The sequence below is a fragment of the Semicossyphus pulcher genome, unplaced genomic scaffold, assembly GCF_022749685.1.
Source record: "Semicossyphus pulcher isolate SPU_LCO1_2020_fin unplaced genomic scaffold, fSemPul1.0.p SCAF_10, whole genome shotgun sequence".
NCBI classification, from domain to species: domain Eukaryota; kingdom Metazoa; phylum Chordata; class Actinopteri; order Labriformes; family Labridae; genus Semicossyphus; species Semicossyphus pulcher.
This window is the reverse complement of record NW_027211604.1, coordinates 19,892,296-19,915,569: the sequence shown is the minus strand read 5'-3', so window position 1 is coordinate 19,915,569 and position 23,274 is coordinate 19,892,296. Positions and strand designations below refer to the sequence as shown.

At 41.2% G+C, this 23,274-nt stretch overlaps 2 protein-coding genes across 5 annotated transcripts in view; both read right to left on the bottom strand.

Moving 5' to 3' along the window:
• The window catches only part of LOC138597864 (rap guanine nucleotide exchange factor 6-like), a 178,053-nt gene extending 160,427 nt beyond the window's left edge, over window positions 1–17,626 (bottom strand). For all 3 annotated transcript variants that reach the window (XM_069669422.1, XM_069669430.1, XM_069669439.1), the window contains exon 1: window positions 17,253–17,626. In XM_069669422.1, the coding sequence (XP_069525523.1) occupies window positions 17,253–17,327 (75 nt within the window). In that variant the 5' untranslated portion in view covers window positions 17,328–17,626. The remainder of the gene's footprint in view (window positions 1–17,252) is intronic.
• Window positions 17,627–19,665: 2,039 nt separating this feature from the next.
• fnip1 (folliculin interacting protein 1) overlaps window positions 19,666–23,274 on the bottom strand; it is a 40,514-nt gene continuing 36,905 nt past the window's right edge. For both annotated transcript variants that reach the window (XM_069669458.1, XM_069669464.1), the window contains 3 exons: window positions 22,951–23,151; window positions 22,724–22,839; window positions 19,666–22,489 (listed from right to left, as the gene is read on the bottom strand). In XM_069669458.1, coding sequence (XP_069525559.1) covers window positions 22,411–22,489; window positions 22,724–22,839; window positions 22,951–23,151 — 396 coding nt within the window. In that variant the 3' untranslated portion in view covers window positions 19,666–22,410. The remainder of the gene's footprint in view (window positions 22,490–22,723; window positions 22,840–22,950; window positions 23,152–23,274) is intronic.

Below are 23,274 nucleotides of genomic sequence, written 5' to 3'. Positions count from 1 at the left end.
CCAGGTATTAAGCAGGTACTTGTAATGTCTAGTAACTGTTTACAAAGCAGTAAAGACTCCCAGTAGCTTTAAACAGCGGCTTACTTAGTTATGTCATTTCACAAGGTGGTTCTGAAATACAAATACCTCTAAATCTCTTCTTATCAGTGTGTACAACTACTCAAACACCTGACAGACTGGTGACAACTACAGTGGAAATGACGCACAAAAGCCGTGCAGACAAACGCACAGGGGCATTTTTAATCTCAAGCCCTGACTCATAGTCCAGACTGTCAATAGCTCAGACCCCAGGGGAGAGTTTGTGCTCTAACCTTGCCCTCATTCCTGACATGTTTTTCTTTTCATGGGGCAAAACAAAGAAGCTTGAAAATAAGAAAGCACATCAGCTCTTCTTTCAGGTTGCGTTCCCTCGTGTAGCAGAGCTGCTGGGCTACAGAGAGGAATGCTGCTGCTGTTGACTACAGTCCAGTCTCTGAGGGATTTACAGAGCAAGATGTTTGAAACCTACAACACATACAAATATATATATATACTGCCTGTGCACTGCTGAACCCTCCCCACACAGGGAACATGTTTTATTGCTGCAGCGACACACACAAGTATTCAAGATCCTGAAGGTCAAAAATGCAAGAACAAGAAGCTACATGTGCAGCACACTGACACGGCTTCTTTGCATTTTTGTTATCTGTTGTTTGATGGTTTATAGAGATAGTTTGGCCAGGGACAGGTACGATGGTGGCCACTTGAAGCTAACCTCAAAAGTTATCCAAGCTGCACAGCGAGAAGAGTTCAGTGTGTTAACATGCTTACATGTAGCATTAGATAAGCTCTTGATCGTATCGCTCTGTGGCTCATTTGTTACGTCTGTCCTACGTGACCATTATAGCTGAATTCAGGAAGATAGCCAAGGAAACGTTCTCAGCGTCTTTCAGAATTTGCATACTCAGTATCATGTCAAGTCAAGTTTATTTCTACAGCACATGTATAGCAACGTGAGCTGACCAAAGTGCTTTACAGATAGAGGAAAGAAAACAAGGATAACAGAGGGTATAAATCATGCATATGGCCTGTCAAAGATCAAGATAAATCAGCTGGTGATATAAAAACTAATAGGGAAAAAAAATGGTACTAAAGGCCAGACAAAGGGTGTTGGCCTTGAGCAGAGCCTCACCGAGTGAGGGGGCAGATCTGATGTGTAGTAGCAGACTAGAATGACCAGAATAGGACTTTGGTCTTAGGATTGGTCTAGGTGGGTTGTAAGAGGGAGCCGATACATGGAGTTCTTTCAAACAAATATATGGACTATTAACGAGGGATGCACGATATTATCGGCACGTTATCGGTATCGGCCGATATTGGCTTAAAAATCCAACACGCCGATATCCGCCGATATAATTAACCGATAAAATAATGGGCTGCTGCATACTTGATTGAATGCCCGACCTCGGCGCAATGTCCCCGACGCGAAGAAGACCTGTGCGGCGCAGCGTGATGACGTCATGTGTGTCTACCTGCAGCATGAGAGAGTTAGAAGCCAAAATGTCCGTGGTGTGGAAGTTTTTCAAAGTGTCAAGTGAGCAATGACTGCTCAGCTTCGGTGATGCGAGGAGGAGTCAAGGCAAAGTCTTTCAACACTACAAACTTGATTAACCATCTCAAGACCCGTCACCCCAACCGTTGTAACAAATGTGATGAGAGTATCACCATTATACTGTACGCTAATTCCAATACAGAAGAGAGTTGATGATCTCTGCAATTAGGTGTGCGGGAAAAAAATATCGGTATCGGTAATCGGCTAAATGAGTTGTAAAATATCGGCATATCGGATATCGGCAAAAAATCCAATATCGTGCATCCCTACTATTAACTGTCAGGGAAATATTGGAGGGTTAATCAAATGTGATTTTTGTTAAATTCCAGTCAAAATAATAAATAAAAGACTTACAGTTTCCGGGTCATGTTAGTGGAGATATTACGTAAAGGCAGCATAGCTTCACACGATGCATGAGGACAGTGTAACTCTATCTATGGATACTGGAGATAACGGACAACATATGCCTGAAAAATAGAGGAAGTTGTGAAAGTGCTGTGAGCTGATGCGAGTGAGAAATTTGAGCCAGATTATGTCGGTTACGTTAGAGAGGACAGAGATCATTTCTCAGGCCTCTCAAAGTACAGTCTGCAAGGTTTTCATTTCAGCACAGCTGCTCTACCTGGAGAAACCCCACAGCTGCTGACATTAACAAGGTCTACGTGGGGTCAACAGTCAGGAGGGGGTTTTGTGACCTCGCATGCTGCTCTGAAGAAGGTTAATACTGTATCTCTAAACTCACTCTACTTTTAGCACGAGCTCACAGCTGTCGGTTTAACCACTTAGAAAACGTTCCTGGTATTCCCCAAATTGCAAATACTTTTGTCAGTTTTCTTCGACCAATGTCAGAGGCAATTGAAAATATTTTGTTTTATGCTATTGGATAGTGGATATATGGACAGTGACAATATCTGTGTGTTGCAGCAGGAGTTATCTGTGGCAGTAAACAGATGCAATGAGAGAATTATTTGGGACACTTTCACAAGCACAGCATTTAGTCCGTTTTAAATCGAACTCTGGTGCCGTTCAACCCCTGGTGCGGTTTGGTTTTGTCACACCAAAACAACCGCTCCGAGACCATCTTGGAGAGGTGGTCTCGGACTGTTTCCAAGCGAACCCTAGTGCGGTTCGATTGCAGTGAGAACATAAACGTACTTAAAGCAGGATCTGATATAGGAAGCAAACCAAAAAGCTGTGCATTGTGGGTTGTTAACGGATGCTTACACTTGCAGTAAGTAGCAAAAAAGTCCGACAACAAAACATTGATCATGTTGAGAGTGATTGAGGAGTGTGTGCTCTCTTTCTCGCTTCAGGGAGCTTTCCCACGTGGAAATTCTGACCAATCAGAAAGCAGTTTCCTCGTGGATCAAAACTTGTTGTCTGCTGGTAAAAGCCGCCGTGTGAACACAAACCAAACTCGAGGCAGATTGCGACATTGTTACTATTTGGTCTTTGATTCGGATCAAACAAACAGACTTTAGTACAGGCTGTCTAAGAGACATATACAACTTTACTCTATGCTGATGACACACTTGTGGTTTAGGACCATTTGTACTTGTACACCAAAAAGTGAAAATATAATACTCGTGTTCTTTATTGTCTAAAATCATCAAGGCCAAAATTACTGAAATGCACACATACATTTAAAACTTTCTCATACATGCACTTAAGCACAATCAGTACAACACACACACACACACACACACATAGCTGGAAGTGTCTGCCGCTTTCTTTTTCTGACACACATTCCAGCCCAGTTTTGTGAGGTCCTAAAACTGCTTTAATGAGAAAACTGCGGCAACAGGTTGTTTTACAGGATGTTTCTTGGCCTACTTCTGCTTACAGAGAAAAGGAACCAAAACAGTAAACAGTCAGGTTTTCTTGATATTACACCCTTTAAATGCTTAAAAAAATAGACTGAAAATGAATCACAAGCATATATTATTAAACTACTAGTTGTTTTTTATGATGACCATTTTCAGAAATTAAGCCGTTACAGTGTTGATGGAAACAGTGAAAAGTAGAGTATAAATAGTGTCTTTGTGGGTACAATCAATTTAGTATATATATTTAAAAAAAGAGACCTAAAGTAAAAGGGATAAACCTAATTTCCAGAAAACTATTTTACGTTAATACTTTTCAAAACACCTTGAAAATTGTATTAGGTTTGGTTGGCACCATCATGTCGCCATTAAGAGATACTCAAACAGTTTGTGCAGCACCTGATTAGCCGTCTTTATTTGACCCGACAGATAGCAATGTGAGGAAAGCAACTGATCAGCTGTTCAAAATGTCAAGGTAACCCTGTCATTGTTTGACTTCACTCTGCGAGGTGACTCCCCCTGCAGCTTCAGTCTGCATTCCCTACAACCCAAACAGGTCAGAGCTGACGATATCTGCCTGTTCACGCCTGCCGTCATGTGTGGAATGTAGCTACACTTCACACACAGTAGCACTCACATGCTACGCTGTGTGCACACGCAGGCAAACATTGCGCACACGCACACACACACACTGGGAGCCCTGGGCTGCTGTGCTGAGAGGTTGTCGGTACCCACAGGAAAAGCTGACGTGTTTACATTCAAACAATACCCAGCGGACAATGACCGGCTGTTGTTGTGAGCCGCTGTGAGAATGAGAGACTTCAAAACAGGTTTTAATGGCGAAGCTATTACGAAGTGGTTCGGCTTTTCCTGACAAGCTCATAATTAATGAAGTAAAATAAACAGCTCAGGATTAGAGCATCATTAAAGCAGTAAACACAGGCGTCAACTAGATCGGTTTCTCGGATGGATTAAGTGACTACACACCACTGAACGTAGGCTGGAGGACTGTTTAACGTGCATGTGATAAAAATGGGCCTAATACCAATGGATTTTCATTATCAACTTCTTGCTGTTTGTTTTATAAAATGCTTTAATAAATGGTCAAATGCTCATCCAAGGTGCATTATTCCAGCTGCTTGTTTTGTCACCACTTTAATTATTACAAATAAAACTTATATCAAGGTTAATACAACTTTGTAAGAGTGAAATTAAAGCACCTTTCAGGCATTTCAAGCATCCTAAACCAAAATTTCCAGATTCTCAAATTCTAAAAACACATCTGAAAACTTCATCTAAATGCTGTTGCAAATTAAAATGCCCCCTTTTCATTGCTGAGCCTAAATGAGTTAATATAGGTTCGTTCTGGTCTGACGACGGGATTGCTTCATCTCTAAAGCTAAAAGAGTTTTGGTTTAGATGAATTATTGTGGAGATAAAACACCAAATTATGTTTAAAATCACAGTTTTTTGCAGAGTATAACCGGATTTAAGCATACTCCAATATTTGAGGGTTTAAATTAAAGTGGTGATCTTGAACATCTCACTTTCGTTCTCTTTAGTGGCACCTATAGCGATGAACCGTAATTGTGGGAGCACACTTCCCAGGAAACTCTCGATTTTCCTCGCTGACAGTCGCTTTCCTTTTCAGACTGTTTGCCGTCATCTGAGCGTCGAGTTTGTTTCTTTTTCTTTGGATTTTCACTTATTTTTGAAGTTGTATCTGTAGTCATCCATCTTTTCTTTGTTTGTTCAGCCATAGTAGATTACTGTTTACTCGCAACACTTGCAGAGACCGGAAAAGCAGCCGCTTAGCTCCGCCTACCCTCTCTGGCAGACCAACCACTGCTGGCTGATGGAAAACGCGTCACTAACTGGGCACTGCTTGTGATTTTTTCCACGAGGGTCGCCACAGACACCCAGTCTGTAATACTGCAAATGCAAAGGCTTTCATCAGTGGGCCATCGGCTCAAACACCGTTGTGTTAACTAATTTGGCGATAGACAGTGACTTACTTAAAGATTATACCTTTAAGCATTTTCCAAACTTCAGTTCAAATTCAATCCTGTTGCTTTACACTTGATTTACTCTAACTCTCCAGAAACTCTTCCCATCTGAAACATTCACATCGCTGCCATTATTTCATGAGAAATAACTGAATTTATTTGTTGAATCTGAGGGCTGCACTCAGTATTAACTTTTAAATATACAATATACTGTACTGCTGGTTTAGTCTGTGCATTCAAATCACATTAGAGGACCATGATTCTTGCAAATGCATGTACAATGTACAAGAGTTTGCCACCCCTGTTATTATATATAATATTTTCAAATGTAACCTTTTTGTTTGGGTTATAGTGTTTCTAGAGAACAGTGCCCTGGTGCTGTTTCTCAGGCTTCACCCTGCTGAAGAAATACACATACGTAGTAGTTTGTGCCACAGATCTTGAAACCAGCAACCACAAACCAAAGAGCAGAAAGACTCGCTCACAGACCTTGAGTCACTACAGTCTGTGAGCGTCTGTCTGCCCTCCGGTCCACAGGTCCTCTAGCTCAGTGAGGAGCGGCCTTTATTGGCTCCACAAGGAGAGCTTTCAGTGCTGCAGGTCAGGGGAAGGCTGTGTTTATTCACCCATTTAAAACACACACACACGCTGTCTTCCCCGGCTTCCCCCTCTCTGTCTGTTTCTCACACTGACTCCTCTGTATCCTTTTAATTTCTGACTCTCTCTCAAGCCTGCAGTTTGTTGGCACGTTGGGGTTTGTTGATGTTGTTACTGGCATGTGAGTGTTGCGAGTGTGGGTGCGTGACCTGTATGAAGTTGTGCTGCATTTACGTCATGCAGGGTTTACTGAAACTTAACCGAGAGCCTGAAGATGTTTATATATACAGTATCTTTCTTTGGCACTAATATGTGTTCAGAAACATTCGAATCACGATGATAATGATGATAATTAGCGGGGCTGTTTGGTGAGTGTCAGTCTAATCTGTTGAGTCTGTTTGAATCTGTCGCAGTTTGTTAGAAGCTCAAGCTTTGAAGCCAACTTCTCAGGGACTTTCAAGCAGGTGCATAACCAACCTAAAGCGCCACAAACAGAACACTAAAAGGCCGCATTCAGACTGACATCACTGGTGCATAAAAACACTTCATCAGTTAGTGAGACCACTGCATTGACTCAGTGCAGATCCGGCCGCAGAACGTTCTGGCAAAACAACACAGGGTCATGTGGCAGAAACAGTTTAACCCGGCCTAACCTCATGTTGCACGATGATGTTGCGACATGTTGCATCAATCTACTCCTGAATGAGCGATAAGCACATATTCTTGGTAGAGAACTTTATCACGAGAATGCCGCAGTGATAAAGCTAACCCTATGATCTTCAAATCAAAGGATAAAATAATGTATCTTTCATCGCGTCAATAAAAAAAGAAGTTCCACCAATTAAAAAAAAATATGTTTACAAGTCTTGGTAAGTAAAACTGCATCTTTAAAAATATAGCTTTTTGTGGCTCCTGAGGGAGCTGCATACGATCACATAAATTACCTGAGGTGATGTCACTTGAGTCAGCAGCAGTAAAAGGATGAAGACTGCAAGATTGAAAATGCAAAATATCTGAGGGTGTGGAGAAGAGCTTAAAGTAATAATCTTGAAGATTTTCATTTAAATAAATGTCTGTTGTGTCACTATCTGTCGCTGAATGAGGTAACACAATGGTGATTGAGCCTATGGCCCACTGATGAAAGCCTTGCAGTATTACGGCCTGGGTGTCTGGTGCGACTTTGGTGGAAGAAAAAGTCACAAGCGGCGCCCAGTTAGTGACGCGTTTCCAGCAGTGGTTGGTCTGCCAGAGAGGGTAGGCGGAGCTAAGCGGCTGCTTTTCCGGTCTCTGCAAGTGTTGCGAGTAAACAGTAATCTACTATGGCTGAACAAACAAAGAAAAGATGGATGACTACAGATACAACTTCACAAATAAGTGAAAATCCAAAGACAAAGAAACAAACTCGACGCTCAGATGAAGGCAAACAGTCTGAAAAGAACAGCGACCGTCAGCGAGGAAAATCAAGAGTTACAACCGGAGCCAACCGTGGACGTCACACATGCAACACTGTCTGGATATCTGCGTCGTGTGCTAATTACCATTTATCGCCATAGGTGCCGCCAAAGAGAACGAAAGCGACAACTTTAACAGACCTCTGGAGCCCGTTCCTCATCTCTGCTTGAGGCTTGGCTCTCCTCTACATTAGCCACCATTAGCTTAGCTCAGACAAATTTGCAACCAAACTGTCTGTGTGGGGGAGTTGCATTCTGGGAAGTGTAGGCACCATGGTTTGAGAAGTGAGAAGATTACATGTAGGAAAATAAATGATATCCTGGTTCTACAGTCTTGATTTTGATCCTTTTTTTTTTACTCTCCATTAAGAGTTTGACAATATTTCTGAACTCTTGAATACATAAAACTGAAACAGACCTTCCTAGGTCACATGTCATTTGTTTCAACATTACCTCCAGCAGTACGCCCACACTAATGTAGCCCATCTGTTGTCAAGTGTTTGTTTTTCGGTGCTATTGTCAGTTTGAAATTGTCTGTATCAATCAGGCCTTACACTTTCCAATCGTGTCACTCTGACATGGATTTTCAACAAGCATTAACACACACAAACAAACTGCATCCTGTAACGTGCTCCACCTTGATTCTTCTGACTCATGTCTGTGTGTGCCTTCAGCTCTGTCATCAAGGTGGAAATTGCTTTTGGCAAATTGGACAAGCCTTTATATATTTATTTTAATTATAACAAGAAACACATGATTGTCTTTTTTTCTAGCTTCTCTCAAACGTTCTCATAACCTCATAAAAGAAGAACCTCTCACTCTCACTTTCCTTTGCTTCTGGCCTCTGTCAACTCCCAAGTTTTCATTTGTAGTTTTCTCTGTATCGAACCTCCTCTCAGCTCATCTCTCAGCCCAGATTTTGATTATGTGCCGCTCTCCCTCGGCCGAGTCTCCAGCCTTCTCACTTTAAACATCCACATCTTCATTCCCCCTCTCTCTCTCTCTCAAACATCTTTTTTGATTACCTGCGTGTATCTTTCCAATCTCACTTCCCCCTATCTCGCTTCCTCACTGCCACCGCCACAAACCTATACCTTTCGACATCTGTCTTCACTATCTCATCTCCCACAGCCTCATATTTTGCACCTAAATGCTCCTGCTGTCTTAATATCCCACTCCAAACCTGTTCCATCTGTCCTCTTGCATTTCTCTGATTATGTATGTAAATGATCAGCTGTTAATGTGGTTAAAAGTATGCCACTGTGACGGGTAGTGTCGCCAAACGACCGTTTCACACCAACAGCTGTAAAACGCACAAGACTGCCAACAAGGTGGGAAACTAACACAGAAAGGAACAAACCCAACAGTGGGAAATTCTTTTGACTAAAGCGGAAAGTCTCGCCAAAACTGAAAGTCGACCATGTGGGCTTTTCAAAACACGGTTTTCACCGCTTTAGTGTTGCAGGGTTAACTTCTACTTTAACACATTTTAAAAGGGTGAAATCCAGGCAAAGCAATAACACTCTAGCATGACGCAATTCTTAAATATTTCACAACAAACAAATGTAATAATCCCATAATCCTGGTCCAGTCATTCTTGTTCTAATTCCTGCGAAGGTACACGTGAGCAAGAAAGAGGAAACAAAGTAATAGATGCATCACAATGTACCAATGAGTCGACGTGACCTCGGTATATTAATGTGTTGACATAAAACATTCATTATCGGCAGTTTACTGGATGAAAAATATTGTTTACAGGATAACTGAAAAGTTATTAAGATTTTTAAACCCCAATTGCACAAATAATATACACATACTGTTCAAATTAGCAAAGTTTAAAGTTCTAATCTCGAAGATTTCATTCTTTTTGTTAATAAACGATAATTGTGGTAGGACACGTCCCAAATATCCAGACAGTGTTGCATGCCACGGTTGGCTCCAGTTGTAACTCTTAGTTTTCCTCACTGACGGCCGCTTTCCTTTTTAGACTGTTTGTCTTCATCTGAGCGTCCAATTTGTTTCTTTTTCTTTGGATTTTCACTTATTTCTGAAGTTGTATCTGTAGTCATCCATCTTTTCTTTGTTTGTTCAGCCATAGTAGATTACTGTTTACTCGCAACACTTGCAGAGACCGGAAAAGCAGCCGCTTAGCTCCGCCTACCCTCTCTGGCAGACCAACCACTGCTGGCTGATGGAAAACGCGTCACTAACTGGGCGCCGCTTGTGATTTTATCCGCGAAAGTCGTCACCGAAACCCAGTCCGTAATTCTGCAAATGCAAAGGCTTTCATCATCGAGATTATTACTTTAAGCTACATATAACCTGTAAAGGCATCTTTTCCAAAAACAACGGCTCAGAGGTTGAGATATTCATTAATGTGCCAGCGACAGCGAGCTTCAACCTACACCAAACTTTGAATGAGCCCTCAGGCTTCTGTCAAGACGACACTGGTGTCTAACTGGTTTTCCCCTCTGCTGTGTGAATATGCATGTTTGCTCACATCTTAATAAAGCGCTTGTCTGAATGGAGCATCCTTATTTACAACATAGTTGGCAAAGCCAGCAGCTACAGCATGTCGTGTTTTATGGATATTTGCTGGAATGTACGAGGCGTCACAGCTGAAAATACCTGCTTTATAATCACTGGTGTCAGTGCGTCTTCATTTCCGCCTACTTTAGGAGCAGATAGGGTATACTGTTGTGTGTATCAGTGAAGTAAATAGCAGTGGGAGTGTATCTGAGGTATCTTGTACCAACAACACAATGATGCTCGGGGCGAAACAGGAGATGGCTGAATGCCGAGGAGAATGACAGGAAGCAGGAGACAGGCTGAGTTAAAGTACTGAAGCTATCTTTTTATGTATGCCTGACTTATTAAGCATTATTTTAAAAACACACATCTTCCAATACGGTTTAAAGACACACACACAATAATCTATGGGGCTTCCTGCAAACACTATTCAAATGCAGTACGAGACTGTCAAAAAAGCTGGCCATTACTAAATAATTACAGGTCGACTACTTTATATGTGCACATACACATACCTACTCAGCTACAAACATACACTCAGAAAACAAGCATACAAACATACCCAGAGTTCTACTTTCTACTTTTTCCCACAGTTCAGTCTGTGTGACCTAAATCTACTTCCTTAAGCCGTCAACACCAGAGTGCAACACCTCAAACAAACAGGCTTGGGTTTCACATCCTAACCTCAGAGCGGGCACCGTCTGAGAGGAACCGAGATGTCATGTGGAGTTAAGGTTAAAGCCAAATCATTTGAAAGTTTATACGACTGAATTTGAGCCATGCAGTTTGTGTGTAGTACATTTCCAATTCTGCGATGAAAATGTTACAATTTCATTTAGCGGACGCTTTTGTCCAAAGCGACGTACGTCTGAGAGTTAATGCAACACAAGCAGCGATCGAGACAGGAGGGAACGAAGTCAGTAAGAGCCAACAAACTGCTTCAAGTGCGATCGGACACTGGCGCTGACAGGAAGTGCACAGGGCGTTTATTTCATCAACATCAACAAGGTCAATATAGTCGTCATCATCATCATGAATATCCTAATCAACATCTTCAATATCGTCATCATCAATAGCATCAATATAATTAAATTATATATTAATAATATTGTTCATGAAAGAGCTGGGGCTTTAGCTTCTTCTTAAAGGTGAAAGGGACCGAAGCTCGTTCCACCACCTGGGGACTACTGAGGAGGAGAGTCTAGTTAGCGACTTAGGGTCCTGTTGTGATGGGAGAACCAGGCGCCTTTCATTGGCAGAGCATAGTGGGCGGGACGGAGTGTAGACCTTGATGACTGCGTTCAGGGATATGAGCAGTGGAGTGACATGCCTTTATCAAGAAAATATGCACGTAAGTTTAAGGGGCAACATCTTCCAGAGGTTATTCTTGGCGGAGTTTCTCAATTCCTTATGTAGGTGTGACTGTCTGACTCTGTGGCTGTGATGTGCACATGAGTGTACAGCTCCAAGTGAGTGAACAACTCAGAAGCGATATCATGATAAGATTAAAAAAGAACTTGGACCAAACTGAATTATGTGTCATATTAACAATGATGAATCACCTCCCTAGACGATTCCCAGTTGTGTGGCAGCTGTTCTTCATACTGTGCAAGAATAAATAAGAGCCGAAGGGCCTCTAAAGAGAGGACAACAACAGCCCCTGACGTCTCTGTGCTGGCTATGTGCAGATGGCACCAGGACTTGGTTAAAGAGGACGGGCAACCTGGGAAACTGGCACAAACTTTAAATAAAATACACCAGTTTAATCCTTTAATTTGTCTAGCTGCGTCAGCACCGAGCAAACCACCCTCTTTGGTTACTTCTGCTGAAACACAGCCTCTTTTGAAACGTGTTTCTTTGCACACACTCCAAGAACCACACACTGGTCTGCATCTCCTCCTCTGCAGCTCCACTGCTCGCTCGAAAAGGCAAGAAGTCGCCACTTAAGTCTGTTTCTCTTTCTCTCACTAACTCGCTCCTTCCCTCGGGAGCCTGTGGGTTTGCGATGGTTGGAATTCCCATAAATGTCCAATCTGTACAGAACGCAGCCGAAACCACCATAAATCACCCGGCGTGATTTGTTGTCCGTTATACCACCAGGGCCGTCTGGATGGCAGAGAGAAAGGTGGGCAGGGAGGGAAGAGCTGGACGGAAAACTCAAGAAACTGGGAAAGGTTGACGAGGCATAAAATGTGCGGTGGGAGAGATTACACACCGAGCCAAACATCTGCACAGGAGACGGACGCACCTACAGAACGTCTACAACCTTCACATGCGAGAAAACTAGCTGACAGACTAAAACAAAAAGACAAAGGGCGAAGGTGAAAACAATGCAACATATGTGACAAAACATAACTACATTTATCTGGAACATTTTAATTATCATTTCATTGGCTTTATAGATTATATTATACTTGTACTATATTAATTGTTTTATCAACGAAATGGTAAAAAAAATAGCTCCTGTGTACCAGGAGCACCTGATTCGTGCATCAACATCTTTCAGATCAATGTGGCATGTTCTGTCTTTACATTAAAGTAATAATCTCTATCTCTGATTCACATGTAAATAAATGTCTGTTAAGTCACTATCTATCACCGAATGAGGTAACACAATGGTGATTGAGCCTATGGCCCGCTGATGAAAGCCTTTACATTTGCAGTATTACAGACTGGCTGTCTGGTGCGACTTTTGTGGAAAAAATCTAGAGATAGACCGATATGGTTTTTTCAGGGCCGATACCGATACCGATTATTAGTAGTCAAGGAGGCCGATAACCGATATTTGGAGCCAATATTCATTTGCAGTAAAAGTTAAAATGTTGGCGTCAAAGTTTTGAATAATACAAACACTTAACTTTGTTTAAATGCCTTTAAGCATATGTTTATTAAACAAACAAACAAAAAGCGCAGGGAGTTCCCAGGGTCAGAAGCATCTCTTATAAAGTTAACTGAAAATTTAAATGAATAAATAAATAACGTCCTGAAGTTTTAAAGTAAATAAAACAAAGTTAAATAAAATTTGCAAAGAAATGAACTCTTATCGGCCATCAGATTTAAAAAAAAAAAACTAAAAAAAACCCTAAATATACAATACCTAAAGCTACATCAAAAGTATATAAGAAATGCGTTGAGTGTTCACACACAAAAAGACAACCCATGCACTCCAAATATGAAAATATAAAAGCAAGGAAGTCATTATTGTCGTTGCTATATCTTTAAAAAAGCCAACATGTTTCCAACATGTTTCCAACACTGTAGATCTTAATCACAACTATCGACAACAAACAAGGGTGTGGGTTTTAAATACAATTCCGTTTTGGTGGCAACAATGTGCGCAGGCAGCTTGATGCTCTGGTGTGGGCTCCTTTAGAGACAAGCGGCTCACAAGAGAGTGAGCACGATGCCAGCACTGACTTGCTGCACTTTATTCAACAGCAATTTGACAACCTTCAGAGCAATTTCAGGGTCATTTGGAGAGCTGTACCGTCTTCAATGAATCCTTTCAGCTCCTTTTCACTTGGCTCTAAAAAACATGAAATGCCACTTACTCAATCAGTGGTCCATTACATTATCCCTGTAATCGGGGAAAGGTAGCTAGAGGTCTGTTTGAGAAGCAAGCACACATATTGCCTTGCACCTCCTTACTTATCTCAGGTTCACTTCTCATAGGCCTGAGCTGAGTACACAATACTCAAAACAGTGTCTGTATCTGGAGGTTGCACTGTGAACAAATCATTAAAAAAAGGGAGTAGTTTTTGGCCTGGCAAAATACAATACAAACAGTGTTAAGATGGCAATAAAACACATGAGCAAGAGAAGGTCTAAAAACTCACATATTCACCCCGGCTGACGTCAAGCCAGAAGATCATGCCTGAATTTTTGGATGATTATTCATCAGGAACATAAATATAACAAACTTTAAGGTCAAGGTGGTGAGTCAGTTTTGAGGATTTGAACAGCTGCTTGGTGTTGTGGTGGTCAGAGGGTGTTATTTTTATGATTATTTCGTCTACATGATGGTGAGCTACTTAACCCTTGGGGATAGCTACACAACCACTGTTTATGTCTTAAAGGAGCAGTTCCCCCTGGAAAAAGCCACTGTCAGTCAAAGCTGGTGTTCTCTGTAATCGATAGAAGCAATAATATTTGAAATTGGCGACAAAGCTGCGGAGAAAGTTGTACAAACAGCTCGTGGTTTTGCCCATTCTACATTCCTACAACACCCAGCGTGCATTGCGCCCCTCCCTCTGAAAGGAACGGCCCAGTGAGAGACGCTGGAGTGAAATACTAGAGATAGACTGATATGGTTATTTCAGGGCCGATACCGATTATAAGTAGTCAAGGAGGCCGATAACCGATATTTGGAGCCGATATTCATTTGCAGTAAAAGTGAAAATATTGGCGTCAAAATTTTGAATAATACAAACTCCAACACTTAACTTTGTTTAAATGCCTTTAAACATATGTTTATTAAACAAACAAACAAAAAGCGCAGGGAGTTCCCAGGGTCAGCAGCATCTCTTATAAAGTTAACTGAAAATGTAAATGAATAAATAAATAACTTCCTGAAGTTTAATTAAGTAAATAAAACAAAGTTAAATAAAATTTGCAAAGAAATGAACTTTTTCTCCTCTCTGCCGTGTGTGTCTCTTATCGGCCGTCAAATTAAAAAAAAAAAAAAAAAAAAAAAAAGGCAGATGCCGATATGCGTCAAAATGCCGAGTATCGGCGCCGATAATCGGCCCGGCCGATCGGTCGATCCCTATGAAATACTACCGTTTTCGCTGCAGACAATGGCTCAGAGCGGGACAGAATCTGGAATACGACAAGAATATACCGATGGATCGTCTAAAAAATCTTCAGGTCTGAAGTCTACATTTCAAACCTGACGATTTTGAATGAGACATGACATCGGAGGCGGGCGTCCTAGATTGAGGAAGTGTAGTTTAGCAAGCTCCCTGGCCTCTGCCAGATGACGCATTTTACGTAGTCTGGCGGAGGTTTTCCAGGGCCCATTGGAGAAGAGGATAGCGTCCTCCAAAGGCACAGAGCCAAATTGCATTGAAATGGCGTAAATAGCATGATAGGACTGAAGTTGAAAATCTGTGAACTGGCCCTCTAACAAGTATTCATGAAATCAAAAATTAGGACTGTATTGTAGTTTTGTAGACCATGCCGGAAAAAAAATGACATCATCACACTGGCTACTTGTTCAGGTCGGGTTCTGGCTTTAGGTTCAGGTGTGTGCTTCAGGTGGAACACAATCACACGTGTTATGTGGTTTTCACACACTGATAAGCAGTGTTAATGTCATAAAAAGAAGCATTTTATTTGTGATAAATAGCAACAAAAGAACCTAACACACCCTGAAATATAATAAAACACTGTATGGAAGTATTAGCCTAGTTTTTTTTTTAACGTCGACTATATTTAGACTGTTTTCAAATGTTGAAGAAGAAAGAGAAAGTGTTCAGATCCTGGAAGAAAGGATGACTCTTCCGCTCAATCTGGGAGAGTAAGGCTAAATTTAGTATCTTAATCAAAGTGCTGTCTATCATGTGGTTGTTTTTTAGCTCACAGACCTACCTCACAGCAATGATTGTGTCATATATTTGTGGGCTAAACACGGCTGATATGTTCTGTTCAAGTGCGCACAAAAGCCCTCTATGATGGTGTGAAAGAGGCTTTCTACCAGCCACGCACCCACAAACAAACAGAGGATCAGAGCTGTGAAAAGGGGCCTTTTTAAACGTGCCATGCAAAAACTGAAGGGCGGCTGTCTTTACAAAAAATGTTTGTGCTCTGATTTTGCTTGCACTTCAAAACTGTTACCAGCAGCCGAACATAGAAGGCAGTACGACCGGCTGGAGCTATTTTTGGGCACAGAGCTGTAACTAAAGCAATGACAAGCCAGCTGTGTTTCCACAGCTTCATGTAGGGAGGAGACAGAGGAGGCGGAGGAGGAGGAGGAGGGATGAGAAAGCAGCGGTGATTAAATGTAACAGGCCTCATTCAAGCTAAAGTATACACAAACTACCTCCTGGGCTTAGACTTAAACTGGGATTTTATGTTTTGTTTGACTGAATTTACTGTCCCAGAATGCATTGCAGTAAATGAGGTATATCTAAAACTTAACCATGCCAAAGACCAACAGTTTTTGCCTTGATCTATTTCTTGTACAGGACATTCTGTCTCTTGGTTTAAAAGGATTAAACCACCTTAAAAGTCTCAAACATTTTAATGAGGACCCCCAACAGACTTTCAAGGACCCAATGCGGTCCACGGACAACAATTTTGACCTAAAGTACCAGGAACTTCTCTTCAAGGAACTAAATGGTTCCTGTGGCCCAATGTTGTCTGCTTTTCCATAGCGGCCTAAAGTCCCCGAGAAGATTATGCCATTAATGTAACTGCACTACACCACCAGTCCAGTAGGTGGCGGTAAGAAGAAGATGAAGGCCATACAACAAAGATGACGCCATAAAACCCAACGAACGGGCCAGTATCATAATATGTGCGACACTACATTTAGCCTGTTAGCATGGAGGAGATTCAACTTGTGCTGTTTTTGAATCAACACTGGAAATGATGGCACGATGATAACAGTGAGCTTGCAGCTGCAGTCTTCTAAACACAGCGAGTGAAATAACACGCTGCGAGTACTTGACCAATCAGAAACGATCAGCACTGCAGGCCCCGCCCTTTGGAAAGTACTACCCCCTGAGCAAGCGTACAGAGTTCCTCAAAAGGTTCCTAGTTCCTGGGGAAAGTTCCTGCTGTCGAAAAGCAACATTTGTGTCTTGACTTAGAGATAAAACCACCTTAAAAGTCTCCAACATTTTAAAGTGGACCCCTAACACACTCTCAAGGACCCACAGTTTGCACACAACTAATGCCTTTGATACACTTTGTCCAGTATGCCTTTACCAGTCTTTTCCATGTCAGTGTTATGTTGCATTACACAGAACTTGTTTACCATAAAGTGGTGTAACTACTGCGTGAGGGACTTTTAGCCAGCTATGTGGCTATATTAAAATCAAAGTTAACTTTAGAAACTGTTAGTTAATTCATGTACAGTGTGTACTAACTGGCATGTAACTGTATGCCACTATATCATAATTAGTTCACACGCAACTTTTCAGCAACTAGTCAAACTTCACTGACAGTTGACTGTAGTTTTCAGTGAAGCAACAGTTTGATTGAGGCTAACATTAGCTAACATGGTAATTAGAGAAACAGTCGTTTTGTTTACCTCTGCTGTCCGCAGGGAGGGCGGTTTCTTCAAAGACAGCTTGAAAGAAGTTTCCATGGCTCCGGTCATTTTCATCACTTCGGCTCCAAATCCACTTTTACGTCCTCTATAAAGTCACCTCACTCTCACTCTCTCCTACTTTGGTCTTTAGCCGGCGAACAAACTCACATCCCCGCGGATCTTGTCTCCGCCGAGCCGAGCATGGATGGAGTTTACTCCAAACGGGACCGACCAGGAGCTCCTTCGTCTTCTACACTACAACTAAACTTTTAACTACTGCGCGTCCGGAAAAGAGTAGGTGCGACAAAAGCCAAAAAGAGAGTAAAATCTATGTTCCATGTTGTGTTGAATTTTATACATCTTTTAGTAAAGGAAATATCCAGCACGGTAGCTCCGTCAGATCCAGGAGTTCAGATTTAGATCCCTCCTCCTCCAGATCTGAGAGCGGAGAGTTGACGACATCTGTCTGCCTGGAGTGGATGCTGCGTTCAAATACTGTCGGAAATAAGGGAAATGATGACAGTCATGATTAGGCGTGTCCATCTAACCCTATGTAGGGTTGCAGTTTAATGCTTTCTATTGTATGAAAATTGACGTTTATCATACCACGTGCATTTGCTTATCTATTTTGAATCCAACCACCATTTGAATATAATGTTCTGTGAAATTACAATAAAGCCTGTGTTGAACCAAAAACCCTTGTTTTAATTCCCTTAAGGGCAATTGGAACTGATTATAAATGTGCAAGGAGATACTTTTTGAGACGATTATTATATTCTGATATCATTGCAACCCCAAGACAATCTGATATCTATATACATGGGTATTGATAAGTTTCAATACCCAAACATTTGAATATATAAAATATTTGAGTAAAGGAAAATAGGCTTACATTTCTTAGAATTGCAAAGAACGACTTTTTGGGGTCTTTTTGTGCATTGAATATGTAATGTATTTGCAGCATATTGTCATAGTTGATTGTTTTCTTACTTTATATGCTTCCACAAAATGGATATATGCTTTTCCCTCAGGATAGATCATGTTTTCTTTTATGTTCTCTTTAACATAACAACTTAACAAGGGTTCCATTGACCAAGAGAACATTCTGTTGCTTATGAATAAAACTATTCATTTGTGGGACAAAGAATGTGCAGGTCATTCTTTTTTATAAATAGTTCACATTTAATGACACAAAAAGACGCGTTTACTAGTTTTGAATGTCGATCGTACGAGCTTCGAAAGGAGTCCTTGAATGCAGCGCAGATCCTCCCTCTGACTTCTTACACTTTCGTAGTCAGATTTGCCACCACAGACAACTGCTCTAAGAGTGGAAAAAATCACATTACTGCCGTGTATTTATAATAACAGTTCATTCAGGACATTTACGTCCTTCTCTCTAGCAGAAAATGAAACGTCAGTCCCTGTTTTCATTGAAGTTTAACTCGTAAACTCCGACCTCACAGTTTCAAAGTTTTTCTCCTTGTTTTATTTAAACTTAGGATGAACGCCTGACTAATTGATCACCTGTGTGTATCTTTTGTGTAATACGTTATTGAATTCGCCTCCCAATTAAGCTTTTCACAGGAATAAAGTGGGATTACGGCGGTGTTTTCACTGACAGGACACACATTCAATATTTGCTGCCTGTGTATTTGCTTTCAGCGGGGACACTCCTTCCTTTATTGCATAACTGCGGTGTGTGTGCTCGTTTCGTTTTACATCCCGGGCGAGGAGGGCGGGATGGAGTCAAAGCAGCCGGTTTCAGGGTGGTACATTCAAAGGTGGGTAAAATGTGTGATCCAGATGTTGAGCACTAGAAGTTAAACCACCAGCAATCTAAACAAAAGTGGTATTTTTGCACAGAGCTTCTATTGATTTGTAACTACTTTCCAGTCTTTTCAAAGAATGAGGACGAATGGATGAATTTAATGGATTTTGGAGGGGAAGAAAAAAGTGAAATTAGAGCTTCCTTGTGAGAAACAAACCTTTAACCCCGTCATATCACAATTACAGTGTTAGTTTTGTTTGGAAAAAGAGAAGAAACCACAGCTGCTGATCTGACATTTGATGAAACACAAACTTGGAGCAGCTCCATTGACACAAAGCCAAGCCTGAGGTTTCACAGGAAGCTTGTTTATAACGTTGCTTAAATGCTGGTTTATCACAACAGCTACAAACCAGAATGTGCGGTTATATCTATGATATGGTTTCTTCGAGTAAAACTACACTGTCTGTACAGTGTTTTTTCCACCCTTCCCTCCTTATACATTCCTGGATCTGAATTACAGCTCTTCGATCTCTGATTTTCAGTATTACATTCACATGTCCAATATTTCACTTTTCCAGGATTCTTTCTCTCTTTCCTTTGATTTTCTGACAGAAAACATTCCCAGAGACACATAAAATCTTGACATCTGCATCTTTATTGCACAACATTCCCATAAAATTGGGAAAAAAATAATTTGAGGAGACAATTCTTAAAAGACATTCTGTACAAATACATGGAAATAAACTTGAGTATGTACAGTTTAACATGAACCGTTACACATACCATGGCCAACTAAATAATTTATGTATATACAAAGAGGGAAAAGCAGATATAAATTCATACCTTTTAAACATAATGGCTGGGTTGTACAAAATGTAGGCTGATACAGCGGAGCATCTTCATACAGTAACAAGCATGAATATATTTCAATTTTACCAGCAAAATGAGCTCTCCAGAAGCCTGTGATGCATTCATGCCACATTTCCATTAAGACTTGGGTCATATACAGGGTGCGATTTGAGCTTTAGAAAGAAAAAAAGGTTGTTCTCAGGGTTATGCTTCTTGCTTTATCTGGCGATATAAGTAATTCTCATTGTACATAGTGTCTAAAATAATTTGTACCATGAACAAGCTCTGACAGTGCGTGAGAAGCCTGACACACAATGCTGTTAAGGAGCTATGTGTAGGATTTAGTGGCATCAAGCAGTGCCATTGCTATTTGCAGCCTCCCTTTCAAAGTGTGTAGAAAAACCTAGTGTTTCTTAAACTCGACGACGGTCAGCTCTAGAGCCAGTGTTCGGTTTGTCTGTTCTGGGCAACTGTAGAAACATGGAGGACTGTGAAAGAGGACCCGTTAGAGTCCTAGATTGAGGAAGCGTAGTTTAGCAGGCTCCCTGGCCTCCCCAAGATGATGCATTTTACGTAGTCTGGCGGAGGTTTTCCAGGGCCCATTGGAGAAGCGAATAGCGTCCTCCAAAGGCACAGAGGGAAATAGCATTTTTTTTCCTACCATAATGGCATTAGCTCCCCATAATAGCATGATAAGGACTGAGTTTAAAAATCAGCTAACTGGCCCTTTAAGGTGAGAAAAACTATTATTGATTTTACCCATGAAAACATGCCTGCCGATAGATAAATCTTACACACTGGTCCATAAGTATGATCTTTAGGAAGTGGGGAAAGTTACTTTTAAGAAACCACAAAGGAGAGTTTTGATTGCTGCAAAATTAAAATGTCTTTCTGCCTGCGTCAGTTGACATCAAGAAGAAAAGTTTCTGGTCTAAAAGCTGTAGCTTTGCCACGGTACCACTGTAGAGTACTGTGCACACATCCTTTCTGCTTTTTGATGTGTTTATTGTAAATAATGTAGTCTGGGAATTCTAACTCATCCTATTTTACCTTTTATCAAACAAAAAGGATACAGATTAATTTTCAATACTGTCAACTGATGACAGCAAAAAGTAATACTAAAAGTAATCAAATAATGTCCCTCTTGCCCTGCTGAAGGAGAATCCAAAAACAGAAGCAACGCCAGCTTCATTTTACGCTCAGCAAATCGCACCCTGGTTGAATGGCAAAACAACCACAACCATTTGACTGTCACTGTTATGGAAAATCAAAAAGAAAAAAGTAAGCGACTATAGTTTTGTGTGTTTTTTTGTGAGTTTAACTGTAATAGAAACATGTTTGAAAATAGTGTTAACTGATATTGAACCCTCTATAAAGCCTACTGTGTTCTCTCCTCTGTGCAGCAAACATGGAAGCCGTAAACATCGTAAAAAGGTGGGGGAGCTATAAAAGTGTGAAAATATTTCAGCATTTTGGTTTTAAAATAGACGTAGATGATGCGCGTTTTAGCTTTTCCACAGTAGAAAGGGACCGTCTCTCCTCCCTGAATCACAATCTGAAGCAAAAATATGTTTTCTTCTATGTTTTTGAGTAAAGATCATCCAAAGGAATTAACAGCCTTCCCTCTTTTCTAATAACACAGCATAGAGTCTGCACACAGTTGACGCTGACATTCTTCTGATTAAAATAGCTTAAAAAGTTTACCTCAGGGTTTTCTATGGAGCCGCTGTAAATGTGTGAATCATCTACTGCCCATATGAAGATCTGAGGTAGTGCTGTACCTATGATAAGAATGTCAAAAGCACTTTTAGCCATTTTAAAACAAGTCTGTAGAACCTAAAATCACAGAGAGCATCGATCACCCCCATGTGAGAATAAAATAGGCCTTTACGTCATGTGTGCGCTGCAACTGGACTCAGAAGAAAATCAAAGTTACTGAGATAACTGAGGGAAATTTTGGCTTGTAAACAAATACATGAGGATAAATGAAATAACATAATTGGCATGAGATTGATAATGTTCTTAATGATATTTACCTCAAAGAAATGCTTAAAAATGTCCATCGGTTTCCTTCGTATGACTGGGTTTAAGATTGTACAGAAAAAAAAGAAGTAGAAGAAACAGAATCCATCGTTTCTATAATGTAGGTTTCTTAAAGTGTCGTTCTCTACTGGAAAAAATGAAAAAAAGTCTTTGGCTTTCGTGTCCAAAAATAAAAAGAGTCCTATTGTAAAAGAAACATTCAAACAACAGGAGAAGGTCATTTCAGGGATGCTTCACAGAGTCTCCCTCCATCTGTGGGACTGTGGTCTTTAGCTCCCCCCTGTGGTGCAACAGCAGCATTGCACCACATTAAGCAGCAGTGGTATTGTGTGGTCCGTGTAGCAAAGATCACATTTAGCGCAGCCTCGTGGGTCAGGGAACCATGTTGGGGTCATCTGCTGAGCATTGATGGACCTGTTTGGGGTCAGAGTGGCTCTGCTCAGGTCTGACTGGATTCCTCAGGCTGCTCGCTGCTCTGGCCCTCGATGCAGATGAGTCTCAAAGCAGGATCTGGGCCACATATGGGGAGTGAGTGCTGGCTACTGCAGCCAACAGGGGAAGGTCACTGGACTCAATTCTGTGAAGATACCAGAGCAAAGATCAGGATGTGCTAAAATCTAAATGCATCCTAAATCATGAAAAGGTTTTCCATTATAGGTACTTAACAGGGTTTACTTGATGTATTATACAAGCACTGTACAGCTCCATAGCACTACTAAACATCCAAAACTCCAAAGGCAACATTTTTTTTATAGTTTTAATGCACATCTCTACAGCAGCTGTGAGTTGAGAACAAAGGTGAACTGCTTACCCTAAGACCATGCCCAGTTCCTTCACATGGACTCTTGTCTGGCCCTTCAAATACTCAGCAAGCATCTTACTTTTGAAGTAGATTTCCTGCAGGCGGTCCTCAAGGTGCATTATGCACTAAGAAAGAGAGGGGAGAGACAGAAGCATGGTGAGTAAAGCACAAGAATCAAAGACGAAACCTCTTCTAGTACAAACGTTATTATAGACAGACTGATGGGTGTGACATACAAAGTTGGGCGAGAGGTTGAGTTTGTAGAGCTGGTGAGTAGACTGCAATAAGCTGGAAACCAGGCTGGAAACCAGGACCTCCTTCCCCAGCTTGTTGACGTCTGTGGCTCGTCTCTGACTGCTTGCCACCTGCACGGTCCACTTATCGGTATCTGCTATAATGCAGACGGCCTCGGCTATCGGCTCATCCAAGACTGGATGCTAGAAAGTAGAAGAACAACCTTTTAAATACGTTTATCCAAATGTTTCCAATTGTTGAATACTTTGAATGGTGTTGTCTCATAATAGTACGATCATACTGCGTAAATATGTTACAAAATTGTG